This window comes from Cornus florida, unplaced genomic scaffold (genome assembly GCF_030987335.1).
Source record: "Cornus florida cultivar Cherokee Brave unplaced genomic scaffold, ASM3098733v1 CherokeeBrave_3.0.0_Hap2_Chr05, whole genome shotgun sequence".
Taxonomy (NCBI): Eukaryota; Viridiplantae; Streptophyta; class Magnoliopsida; order Cornales; family Cornaceae; genus Cornus; species Cornus florida.
In genome coordinates, this window is record NW_026775575.1 from 91,344,203 (window position 1) to 91,358,441 (window position 14,239).

Consider the following 14,239-nt stretch of genomic DNA (forward strand, 5'->3'; position numbering starts at 1 on the left):
TATGAGTATATATTTTGAAAACTAAACATGCCTGGTTACTCTGCTATATACGGGCTAATCTTGTTATCTCTTTGTGAAAATGGATGTTGGGTTGACTATAGAAAAAAAAATTGCAACTCAAATTTCATTAATGAATATTGCACTTTCAATTTCTGTGACTGCCCTTTTGCTGTGGACTGGAATACGTGCAGGGGCAGCAATGCATATACTGAATAAATGGGTGAAATAAAAAGGAAAAACTGGTGGGATATGCTGAATTCTTCTCTCTTTCAATGAATTTAAAATTTCCTTTCAGCTGGGAGCCTGAGATATAAATCTTTTAAGTTAATCCAATATTTTTTTTCACTTATACTTGAAGATTGTGGAGATCAAAAAAGTTAATTCACTGGAATTGTTTTGGCTTCAGGATTGTGGATCATTTTTTTTTTTTTTTTTCTTCTTCTCACTTTAGATAAATTTGATGTGGAGTCATTAAGGATCAATTTATTCGGGATTCCAATGAACTTATTCCAATTTTATGGATAAGTTCTTGAATGGGTAATGTATTGTTCTAACAGGTGGTTGTTTTGCGATCAATTCATATATACCTAATCACTCTCTCATTTATTCTTCCTCACTCGAATTTAGGCAATGCCTTCGTTATGATCGGTCCATCCTGTTTACCCAGAGTCCAAACCCGGACGCCCTCTGGACTGGGCACTTAATGTGACACCGAATCAAGGATTGAGTCTGATTCTGATATCAACTGTAATGGGTGGGTGTTTCGCGATCCGACTAAAAATTTTAATTATTAAATAAGACTAACACCCAACCCATATATTACGTGTGAAATAAACCTTACACCCAACCCATATAAGACTAACACCCAACCCTAAGTAATATACCCAAATCAATCTAATGTGGGATAAACCTACAACAATTGTATATTACATGTATGATCTTTAATAAGTATTTTTATAATTAAATTATTTTTTAATTTATCTGGTAACAATTTTTTGGGGCGTGATACATCTTCCACCCCAATCATCGAAAAACCCTCAGACTTGGCATGCCACGACATTCCATAAATCATGCCACGACACACCTTTACTTTCTCTTTCTGAAGACCCAACTGCAAAAAAAAAAAAAAAAAAAAAAAACTCATCTCTTTCTCAATTTATTCTTCAAAGTTTAGATCTAAAAACTTCTATTTTTGAGATTTTTGGGTTTGTTTGTATTACATAGTGATAGTAAATGTGAGGAATCCAATTGACAGTTTGGTGGTGGTGTTTGGAGGCGCGCCGCCGGAAACTTTACCGGAAAAATCGAAATTCTCGACGGAATACGAAGTTTTAACGAAATCAAATGACGACATCGCTGATAAAAACCGATGTTGTTCTCCGGAAAGAGAAGAGAACTGTGAGAGTACGAGGAACAAAGCTCGAAAATCTTTAATATCTCTCCAGTATCTCCATTCTTTCTCTACAACACAGTAGTCCTTTGTCCCTCTCACCTATATACATAGAGATAGAGAGTAATAGTACTAGTACAGTATATTTATGATAAATTAACTGACACATTGCGATATAAAATTAGCATTATTATAATTTGCCTTTGGATCTAACTCTCAGTTGCTTGGAGGCGCGCCGTCGGAAACTTCGCTGCTTCAAATCATTCCCGACGACGACACCTCCACAACAGATCCAACCCAGTGACCTCCTTTGCCTTTGCCGTCGACATCCCGGGTCAAGCCGCTTCAAATCCCAATACCACAACGTCGATCCCAATTGACCTCCTTTGCCTTTGCTGTCGAAATCACGGGCCAAGCCGTCGCCGGAGCTTTAGTCATTACCGGCACAGAATGGACCCTCAGATGGAAGGCACCGAGTGGAGAAATGAAGAACAATGGAAGAAACAGAGGGAGAGAAAAATGGGAATCGTGGAGAGAGAATGAGAAAGAGAGAGAGAAAGAGAAAGAGCTGGGTGTTTTTGGGGTCTGACGTGGCGTTGTATTCGGAGGATATGTGGGTAGATTGGGTCCGAAGTTGTATCATTTTTCATATTTTTTATTACATTTATATTGCTAATTTTACAATATTATTTATTATTATAATATTATTATATTTGATAATAGAAACTTGTCCCCGTACAGTTTTAAAAGTTTCATTCAAAAACTTAAAATTGGTAACCAGCAGAAGTTATACAGAAATAAAATTGGTAATCGAATGTAATTTTTTTAAAATAAATATTTTTAAGTAGTTGAAAAGCAATTCCAAACGAACTTGGTGCCACGTTTATGCAGAACAGGCCTTAATTAAAGAGCTTTTAGCCAACTTAACTGTTTTTATTAAAATCCTTACCTAACGGTCCCAAAATGTTCAACCTAAGGTGGAGAGTTCGGACTCTTAAGATGCTTACATTGGAGGGGTTAAAATTTGAAATGGAGAGTTCGGACTCGTTTATCATCTTTAGAGTCCCTTACCCAAGCCCATTTCAGCTGACCTTAAACCATAAAGGAAAAAATGTCTTGACCTTAAATTCGAACCAGTTGGAGAGTTGAACGATTAGTTCAAGGAATGTTAGGCTTCAAGTAAATCTTTCTTATAATTTTCATTATCCACGTGGGGTTCGCAAATGTATGGTTTGCCCTGGTTAGTAATTAATGATCTGATTATGATGGGTCATAAACGGATCATTTATTAAATAAATGGGTCAATTCACATTTAATTCGATAACCTAAATATTTTTAGATACTAGTGATTTGATGGTTGAGAAAATGGGTCAGCTACTTTTCACAATAACCAGATTTCGGGTTGACCCGGAACAGTCTTGAAAATTATGACCTAATTTTCAAATTTATTATAAAAGTCTTTAAATTACAAAACTTTTCCTACTTTCCTCTTAAGTTCTTAACCAACAAAATAAGGTATTATCTTATTCTCTTTCTCTCTACTTAACCATACAAAAAAAGAGAAAAACACAATCTCTTATTTAGGAATGTGTCATTCATTTTTTTTTCTTTCATTTCATTTAATTTTCTTCCTTTCTATCAAACATTTTTTCTTTCCATTCCATTTAATTTTTTTTTCTTCCTATCAAACAAAGCATAAACTTGATGAATTGATTTTATTTATTATCATCCTGCTGGACCAACAATTAATTAAACTACTCTACTAAGAATATTTAATTAAATACGCATATTAAAATAATAAAATCATAAAGATAATAATAAAAAAATGAAAGCAAGAGGTTACAATAATCTTAGAATATCTCAAACCTACTACCCCTATAATTCAGGTTGGGTTTGGTCGGTTTGGATTGTACGACCGAATTGCACTCCTAGTTGCATTAGGACATGAAAAGGTTGGTTTCTTTATAAAGAAGATAGGCTTTTGGAAATAAATCCTAACAAATAAAAAGTAGGGTTTGACTAGGAAACTTTTCACACCTTCGATGGTAATCTTAAAAGGGCAAAAAAAAAAAAATCAGAATTTCCATCTCGCATATATATTGATAAAGATCAAAAAAGAAAAAGCAAAAATAATGATTCAGGAAACAAAAAAAAGCAAAAGTAATGGGAGAAACGAGTTGTGACGACCACGACGTAATCAGCAATCTCCCAGATGAGCTGCTATGTTCAATCATCTCACTAATTCCGGCGAAAGAAGCCGTGGCAACAACCACCTTGTCTACCCGGTGGAGCCACCTCTGGAGGTCCGTTTCTCGCCTGGATTTCGACCCGAAAAAGCCGGACACGGATGAATTTATTCGATTGAAAATCATCGAACACGTAGTGTCCTCTCAAAGGGCTAATGTAACATCCTGCCGGATTACTCACTCTCCGGAGGATTGGTCGTCCGGGGAGTTGTCGGCATTGATCGACCGCCTCAAAGCCATAGAAGATCTCGGACTCACCATGAGGAAGTACTTTCGCGGGACTGAGTTACCGGCTAGTGCCTTCCGTTCCCAAACTCTCCGTGTCCTCGAACTCACAAGGTACCAGCTCGTAGAAGAGTCCGTGGTGGCTTTTGAAGGTTGTGTGAATCTCACAACTCTAAAACTGAATAGGGTTAAATTTTCAGCCCCTGATCTTGTTTCCAAAATCATATCTAACTGTGGATTCTTGGAGAATTTGAGCGTGATTTCTTGTATTGGATTAAATGATCTTAAGATTTATGATCAGAGGTTGAAGTTTTTGGAACTCCGGAACTTAAACCTATTGAAGATGGATATATGTGCCAAGGGTATCACTGTACTAGTGCTTGATGAAGTTGATTTCTATCAATCCAAAAGATTTTATATTCACTGCCCAAGTCTCACAGTGTTTCGAGTTTATTGTAAATGTTTCACAAATTCAGAGATTCTCGAACGTTGTTGTGGTCTCGTGGTACGTGATTTCTCTCCTCTAAATATATACATATATGTATATTATGTACTGTTAGGTTTTTGGTAATGCCATTGAAATACTAATCAATCTTTTTCTTTCATTATCTCATTAGAAAAGTAGTACTGAATATAGAGGAGACGCTCTCTCTCTTGCTAATTTGGGCACGTTATGCACTGAATAGACTTGAACGACATGAGCGACAATGTCTTACTCTCTTTTCTCTTTAGAGGGAGCCATTTAGAGAAGATCGACATCACAAATCGGGTAAGTTGATGTAATGCCAGAATTAAAGTTACATTATAATTATTATACCTGTATATTCCTGCATTCTTTTCTTATATATAGTACGTAATGATGACCATAGTTAGTAAAAATTCCATTTTTTTACTTGCTAACTATGGTATTGACAAAGGTAAGTGTGGCCATATTGCAGGTTTTTTTATTTTCTTGGTTTCATTTCATGTTTTGCTTACATATTTATATGCTTTTTATTTATTTATTTATTTATTTTTAGTATTCTCATTATACGTTTTTAAACTTTGTCAATCAGGCCAACCGATATTCTAGAGAAAGAGATCTTCCATATCATGGGTCTAAGTTTTGGGGAAAAGCAGAGTTGTCGGATTGTATAACGCACAAGCTCAGGGTAGTGTGGATAAGGGGTTTTGCAGGAAAAGAGAGAGAAATGAGATTTGCTTCTCATCTCATCAATTATGCTACTATGTTGCAGAAAATTGTGATACAATGCGACGATAAATGTTCACCGGAAGGAGTAGTGACAACGAAGGGGTTGCTATCACTTTCAAAGGCCTCCAGGAATGCTTTTGTTATCCTGAAACCAGAGCGCTTGTTTACTACCAAAGTTGAGATTAAGGTTGAGGTTGATGATCATTTTGAACACTCCTCAGATAGTGAATGTGGAAATTTGCCCCCGACAAAAGGCAGTCGAACTCAGCTAAGCAATAACCCAAAAAAACAAAAAACAATGTAGGACTCGATGGGGGTCCCACTTTCAACATACAGTGGATGGGAGACGTTCAGCTTCAGCAGGTGAAATTTTCAAAAACTTGAATCATTTTCCTTTTGGATTTCGACACTTCCATTTTATTTATCATATGGATTTCAGTACAATAGAAAATTAATGTAGATATGAGGAAGATAAGTGAAAATAAAACATGCCTAGTTATTCTTCTATTTGGAGATCGGATTTCGACACTTCCTTTGCTTGTTTTCCTGAGAGATCCTCCCTTTTTGCTTTCATTGTTTATTTTGTATCATCAATAAAATAAGCACATTTCAGGGAAAAAAATGCTAGCACTATAGTCAAGAGTTATGAATTAAGTAAATTTTGGTGAAGTAAGCAAACGAATTCATGGCTTTTTGGGATAAAATCACATACTTTTACAAGTGATACTCATCCAACTTTGATACAGATGATGCCATTTTTTTCTTCCCATGCCATCCTATGAAGGGAAGGAGTATATGCTTGTTATGTTGATTGCCTTTTAAGTTTAGATGAGGAGTGACAACCTATATCAAATTAGATTCATGATAACACCACATATTATGATGAGATGATTTATATATATATATGTAGACATTGTATTCATGTAATGTAATGAATGGAAGAATTCCCACGGTTTAGGTTTGCAACACAATGTGTATGTCCTCATTAGTAACATATTGCATTAGTAGTTAACATCTCGAATAATAATAATAATAATAAGTAATGTGCAATTTTTTTAATTCAACCAAGAAGATTTATCAGTTTTTGTTCTTTGAAAACTATTTTGTAATTTTTCCAACCAAGCAGATTTTCAACCTGAAAAAATTGAAAACAGTTCTCTATTATGATTCTCTGAAAAATTGTTGTTGAAAACTGTATTCAAAGTTGCAATCCAAGCAAGGCCTTTCATTTTGGATATTTGATTTCAACACTTCCATTTTATATATCATCATTATCATATGGATTTCGGTATAGAAAATGGATGTGCGAAAAAAAAAACATGCCTAGTTATTTTGGAAGAAGTTCAATTATTATTATTTTTTTTTCAAGAGAAGAGTAATATTTAGAAATATTTATGGGATAATCCAGTTATTTTTTTGGGTTGACTAAAGAAATTTCTGGCTTTTGTTACTTGCATTGGAAGAAAATTGGAACTTTAATTTTATTGATGAATTTGTTACTTCCAATTTCTGTTACTGCCCTTTTGCTGTGGACTAGAATATGTGCAATGCAAATGCTGAATCTTCTCCTTTTTTTTTCAATTTCTGACTGCCCTGATGCGCTGTCACGGATGGTGCTTCAACCGGTTTAAGCATACCAATAAGCGGAGGAAAAGAAACTTAGGGAGGGTTTGAAACTCTTCGTGTCCTCCAACCCAATAACTACAAACTCAGACCCGAGTACATTGTGATTTTTCAAGGTTGTGTGAATCTCACAACTCTAAAATTCAACTTGGTGGGATTAACACCAAGTAGTCTTTCTACAATCATATCTAAGTGTGATTTCTTGGAGAATTTGAGCCTATGTTATTGTCATATTGGATAAGATTGTTTCTGAACAGAAGTTGAATTTTTTTGAATTCTCAACTTAAGCAAAGGGGGTTGGATATATGCGTGTCCAGGGTGTCAATGCACTAGTGCTTCATAATGTTAAATGCTCCAAAAGATTTTATACTAATTAACTGCCTAAACTTTATAGTATTTCGTGCTTATTCTAAAAATATCACAAATTCAGAGATTTTCCAACGATGTTGTGGCCTCCTGGTACGTTGGTTTCCCCTCTCTCTCTCTCTCTATATATATATATATTCAAAGTTTAAGCAAATACACACGCATCCACAATATTGTTTTTAATAGGGCTTGATTTTTCTATTGTCATGTAAATTTTTATTATTATCATTTTTTGCTTTTTGTTGAATCGTAAGCTTGTATAAATGAAGAGAAGAATGTACATGAAGTCCAAATAGGACACAACAGACCACAAAGACTAAACAATGAGAAAAACACAAAAGCCAAAGGGGCAACACACAGACTGCAACAAGAGGCAACATAGAGAACAGCGACAACAAGCCACACTTGTTCGGGGAGTTAGGCGCTCTATCAATTAGGTCACTGAATAATACCTAAGAACGTAGTGTTTAAACCAAACAATATGGTGTCAAGGGAATCTAGGTGAGGGTGGAGTGAAATATCTGATCGTGTGGGATTGTGAGAAGAGTTTTGTGGGCCAAGGTAGCCACTCAAGGTAGTCTTGGTCATGTATCTCTGTATATTGTCTTGTAATGAGAATAAATAATTATCAATCTTTTTCTTTCATTCTCTCATTAGAGAAGTAGTACTAAAAATGGAGCAGACTATCTCTCTCTCCTAGATTTGCACGAGTGCTATGCACTGGTTTAGACTTGAATGACATAGGAGATAATATCATACTCTTGTTTCATCTTTAGAACGAGCGTCTGCTTACAAAAAAATCGACACCACAAATTGGGTAAGTTTACATGAAAAATCTTGTTTACTTTTTACACTGTATATTAGCATTCTTTTCTCATGGTAATGACAAAGGTAGGTGTGACATGTAATCCGAGTCTGAATTAAAGCAGTATCATTTAGTGTACATCAATGTTACACATCAGGTTGCCTCCACATTCATCAAATAATGAACATCTTAGCATCCTCCTTTTCACTATAGATTTTTAACTTTCTCAATCAGGCCTACTACAGAGATAAACCATATTCTGAGTCTATGTTTTCAGAAAAAACAGAGTTGTCCGATATCATAGCAGAACGTATCACCTTAGAGGAAAAGAGAGAAATTAATGAGGCTTGTTTCTCATCTCATCAAGAATGCTACTATGTTGGAGAAAATTTTGATACAATGGAGGAGCAGTCATGACCACGAAGAGCTTGCAATCGTTGCCAAAGGCCCCCATGAATATGCTCCTGTAATCCTGAAACCAGGTCACAAGTTTTACTTATCAAAAAAGAGTTTATGACCAATGTTGCTGATCCTTTTGAATATTGGGTTTCTACACTTGAATGATACTGTGTTGAACATCACTATTAATTTTCAAAGTTATTATAATATGGATTTCAGTATAAAATGAGTATATATGGGGAAAATATATTATGAAAACAACACGAGTACTAGTTATTCTGCTATTTGAAAGAATGTGGAGATCAAAAAGGAACTCAAACAAATTGTTGCGAGTTAAGGGGTTTGAGTCTTTCTTTTTTTCACTTTCCATAAACTTGATGTGGTGGAGTCGCTACTTTTTTCAACTCATTTCAAAACAATGCTTTCCATTTCATGTTAAGGGTCAATTTTTTTGGGATTCCAATTAATGGTCGAGTTGCAGCTTGAGAGGCTAGAATTCCTTCTCAATAATATATAAATGAAACCTAAGAAGAACTTTTCTCAAATCTGTATTGCATTTGGGGTACTAAATTGGGGCTTCAGATTTGGAATTCGGACAAATTGTATTCTAAGTTTTAACTAATTTTTTTATAATTTCAAATTCAAACTGCCAATTCGGTAGTTTAATCACATAATTAAGGAGGCACATTGGTAGGCTTGAACTTGAAATGTGGTTTTGAGGCTTGATTTAATTACAATATCGATATGGTCTTAAAGTTCGAGTCTCTAGGTAAACAATTTTTGTAAAGAGAAATGTGTGAGTATCAACTAATATCGATATTCTAATTAAAACTTCTGGGTAAACAATTGTCTTTTTGCACAAATTTAACGATGCCAAGAAAAGCAAAATTGTACCGTAATATTTTGCCAAACCTGATGGGTGTCAGTGAAATTAACCTATACATTTTTACACTAAAGGCATAAAACAATGGTTTCAGCTAAAAATGAATAGTCTAAAATTTGTGTGTAAATATACTATAATACATCAGAGAGTCATGATCTCTTACTCCCCGTGGAACTAGAAAATTAATCTACACTTTCCATGTGGGCCGTTAGATTAAATCCAACTGTCATTTTTCAAATCCACCTATATCATTTCCTTTTAACACAAAATCACTGTCATCCTATTTTTAGTTTCTATATTTAATTTTACCATTATCACATACTGTAACAATAAAAGGTAATTATCAAAATAAAAATAGAAATCTTTGAAAGAAAAATAATATCAGTATATATTACTAAAATTTTGTTTTTCTTTAGATGTTTATTTGAAAGAAATATAGAAATCTTTGAAATAAAAATAATACCAATATATATTACTAAAATTTTATGTTTCTTTGAAAGAAACATCTTTGCGGCTTACTTCACCTCTCTTTTTTACGTTTATGTCAAACAAAGAAGAATTACACCAAGTCTTAGAAGGTTCATTTGGGGAAGGATAAAGAGAGATCATTTGTTTTATATCTTTGAACACAAGTGTCGAAAAATTCAATAAGAGAATTTGTGCCAAATGCTACTCCTCAAATCTAGTTAAGCCAGTTTGGAAACATGAGACGTCTTAAAATTGAAATAGAAAGAAATTTTGTTTAAACTTTAAATGAAAATTTCTCCAATTTTAATTTTAATTCTAATGTATCAATTTGATATTCCAAAATGCAACATTATTTGTTGGTAAATTTACTTTTACTAGAGAAGTATATTTATTTGAATTTTAGTATGTGCACATACAAAAAAGACCACATACTATTATACTAGAGAAGACAACATTACAATATATTTGTTCGTAAATACTATTGTTTCTTAGGCTCTATTTGGTTAGGAAGAATCAATTGGAAAAGAAAAGAAAGTGAAAATTTTATAACTTTTTTAAAATTTGGATAGGTTTCTGAAAAATTTAAATTCTCGTAACCCATTATTTTTCCCAAAACGTTTCCTGTCCAAAACATGCGAAAATAAAATTTTCTCCTAAAAGCAACGTCTTTATATTTTGCATTCTTATTTTATCCACCAACTATATCGATAATTGTAAACTACCAATAATTATTTTATTTTATTTTTTAATGGATTTCAAAGAATTACAAACCAATAATACTTTATTTTAATTTTATACTTCTATAAATAGTAATTTGTAAGTGTCAATTAATTTAAAACTATATCATTTTTTTTAGATATATATTACTACTAATTAATTCTTTATTATTCTACTATTTATTTTATTATTTTACTATTTTTATAAAATAAGAAAAATATAACATAAAGACAATTTAGGTAAGTACAAATATTTTAGTAACTTTTATGCTCTTCAATACAATTTTCTTGAATAATTTTCACCTTAACCAAAATGCATGCTAGAAAATAAATTTTCTTTTCATTTACTTCACTTTTCTTTTCAACCAAACGGAACCTTAAGAAAAGGCTCTAATATCATACTGTTGTTGCAAAATTGAATTATATACAAAATTTTGTAATATATATTGGTATTATTTTTCTTTCAAATGTTACTATACTTCTTCCAAACAAAATTTTAGTAATATATACTGGTATTATTTTTCTGTCAACACTACATCATCCTAATAAATTTCATAAATAAAGTAAATGATGGGTTTAATGGTAAAAATAATTTAAAAATTTATCTTTCTTTTTCTCTCACCGGTTAAATTAAATTGTCAATTTAAAAATTTATCTTTCTTTTTATCTCACCGGTTAAATTAAATTGTCAATTTTTTTCATTCTCTTCCATCCAACCGAACAAAAAAAATTCCTTCTATTCAATTTTTTTCCTTCATACCGAACGCAACATAAAGGGTATTATAAATATGGATTTCCCTTTTATTTTTTATTAATTTTTTAGGTTCGAACCCATAAGGTAGATCTGGGACCACCGGGCCTCAAGCCCATTCGTACGTTACCTTTTAGTATTCTTTAACTCTTTCAAATCGGATATCTCAAACCAACTAGGGTTTATTTTTTTTTATTTTTTGGTCCTAGCTACATTAGGACACGAAACGTCGGTAGGTCTCTTAGAAGATTTACAAATTAGGTAGGTTTGTAGAAAGAAATCCTAACAACTCAAAACAAAACTATTGCTTCACTAGGAAACAAATAGCAAGCAAAAATAATGGCATACCCAGGTGGTTCTCATGGCGACCATGATGACCTAATCAGCAATCTCCCAGATCAACTGCTATGTTCAATCATCTCACTGCTTCCCGCCATAGACGCCGTAGCTACTTCAGTCTTGTCCAGACGGTGGACGTATCTGTGGAGGTTCGTTTCTCGTCTCGATTTCGACCCCGCGAAGGAGCCAACGGACCTTCTTGATTTATGTCCACCAGCGATCGTTCTACACACAGTATTCTCTCAATGGGGTGATAATCTAAACGTCTTCCGGATCACTCACGGTCCGGCAGAATGGCGGTTCAGCGGGCTATTGCCGGAATTGATCGATTACCTCAAAAATTACAACAGGATAGAAGAGCTCGAACTCACTCGTATAAGTGATGATTATTGCTCTGATGAGGACTGGAATCTCGAGAATTTGGTGCCGGCCGGTGTCTTCGGGTGCCAGACTCTCCGTGTCCTCCAACTCAACAACTACAAACTCATACCGGAATCCATTGCTGCTTTCCACGGTTGTGTGAATCTCACAACTCTAAAACTCAACTTGGTTCACTTAAACCCCGACAGTCTTTTCGAAATCAGATCTAACTGTGGATCCTTGGAGAATTTGAGCCTGTGTTCTTGTATTGGATTAGACTATCTTAAGATTTACGATCACAAGTTGAAGTTCTTGGAACTCCAGAACTTAGAGCTTATTGACCTCGAAATATGTGGCGATGGTTTCACAACACTATTGCTTCATGATGTTGAACTCTCCTCCAAAAGTAATCCTTATATTAACTGCCCAAACCTTCAAATATTTCGAGCATGTGCTAAAAATCTCGCAAATTCAGATATTCTCGAACGATGTTGTGGTCTTGTGGTAAGCAACTAGATTTCTCCCCCCTCTTTATATAATATATTTATTTATTTAAAAGTTTAAGCAAATACGCACATATTCACAATATTATTCTTAATAGAGATGGATTAATCTCTTAAGCCATTGAATAATGCATAGTCTGTTTTTATGTAATGAGAATAAGTACTTATCAATTTTTTCTTTAATTGTGTCATTAGTTTAGTAGCAATAGATATGGAGGAGGCAAACTTTCTCTTACGGATTTGCGCTTGTTATCGACTGAACTAGACTTGAACGACATAAGAGACAATATCTTACTGTCTTTCATCTTTAGAGGAAGCCTCCGTCTGCAAAAAATCTACATCACAATTCGGGTAAGTTGATCCAATATTGCCAGAATTAATAACACTTTAATTGTATAAGCATTCTTTTCTTATAGTAAGACCAAAAGTTAAGTGTGACAACGTTGCATGTAAATCAATCTTGAATTAAAGCAGTAGCTAGTTTTTATTTTTCTTTTTAAGGATATGGTCTATGAACAATTTGGCATTCTTGTGTTTTTCATTGTAGGACAACATGTACAGAAGTGAACCAGAACCAAGTTATAGATATAATATTCTATATCCTCTTCCATATTCTGAGATGGGGTATTGGGAAAAAGCAGAGTTGTCCGATAGCATAACGTATCACCTGAGGGTACTGTGGATAAAGGGTTTTACAGGAAAAGAGACGGAAATGAGGTTTGTTTCTCATCTCATCAAGAATGCTACTAGGTTGGAGAAAGCTGTGATACAATGCGACGATGAATGTTCGTTGGAAGGAGCAGTCACGATGATGAGCTTGCTATGGCTGCCAAAGGCCTCCATGGATGCTCCTGTAATCCTGAAACCAGGGCCCAAGTTTATGGCCGAGGTTGGTGATGATTTTGAACATTGGGTTTCCACACGTCCATGATACTGTGTTGAACATCAGTTTTAATTTCAAATTTCATATAATCATCATTATTATATGAATTTCAATATATAGAATTTGAATGTAGATATTTGGAAACTAATCATCCCTAGTTATTCTGCTATTTGGAAGAAGTCCAATTTGATTTTTTTTTTTTGCAAGAGAAGACTAATATTTAGCAATATTTTTGGGCACATAATCTTATTATCTTATTATATTAAATTTTATTTTTTTGGACAATGAATGTTGAGTTGACTATCGAAGAAATTGCTATTGCTGGTTCTCGTCACTTCACCAAGCATTCGAAGAAATATGCAAATTGAATTTTATTCATGAATTTTGCACCACTGCATATTTACTTTTTATAATGGTGGAATTCCCTCGGGTAAGGCCCTTTGAACCCACTCTTAAAAGATAAATTACAAAAATACTGGTGAGACTACAAGTCACCAACAATTCAAGAAGAATGCTGCCTTCGATGTGCCTTCAAAATGAAAATTTACTTTTGAAGATTTACAATACGCATATGCTGAATTTTTATTTATTTAGTTATTTATTGGTAAGCAAGTGTGTATATAAGGAGGAGAAAATAAGATATGTTAGAAATATATATTTTTTTGTATGTAAATCAAGCCATATATATTTTTTTTGGTTCGCTTGAAGTTGTTGTTGGAATCGAAAAAGTTACTCCTTCATTCCGTCCCGCAATAAATGTCTAATTTTCTAAAAGGATTATGTTTATAGAGATTTACTGTTTATAAATTCAATGTAAGAATATTAAATAGTAATGTTAAAAAATAATAATAACAATTATTTTTTAATTGGGACAATTATTTTAGAAAAGTGTTACGAAGAGAGTAGTATTTCACCAGAATTGTTTAGGCTTCACCGCCTGAATATTTCTTTTTGGATAAAATACAATAAATGAATTTAGAACAGTTAGGTGAAGTTAAACTTATCAAAATTTAGTTAGGTGAATTCTTCAAATTTACTATTATTGATATGAATAACGGGTGATTATTTTGAAATACCTAAGTTGTCCTTT

At 33.6% G+C, this 14,239-nt stretch overlaps 2 protein-coding genes across 2 annotated transcripts; both read left to right on the forward strand.

Annotated features, from left to right (window-relative positions):
* Positions 1–3,553: 3,553 nt before the first annotated feature.
* LOC132309695 (F-box protein At1g80960-like) lies at positions 3,554–5,357 on the forward strand. The gene is made up of 2 exons (XM_059807981.1): positions 3,554–4,366; positions 4,917–5,357. The coding sequence occupies exons 1-2, from the start codon at positions 3,554–3,556 to the stop codon at positions 5,355–5,357; spliced, it is 1,254 nt and encodes a 417-aa protein (XP_059663964.1).
* A 6,046-nt stretch (positions 5,358–11,403) lies between these two features.
* LOC132309696 (F-box protein At1g80960-like) lies at positions 11,404–13,197 on the forward strand. Its single transcript, XM_059807982.1, has 3 exons — positions 11,404–12,267; positions 12,462–12,617; positions 12,814–13,197. Exons 1-3 carry the CDS (start codon positions 11,404–11,406, stop codon positions 13,195–13,197), a joined length of 1,404 nt encoding a protein of 467 aa, XP_059663965.1.
* The last annotated feature ends 1,042 nt before the right edge of the window (positions 13,198–14,239 follow it).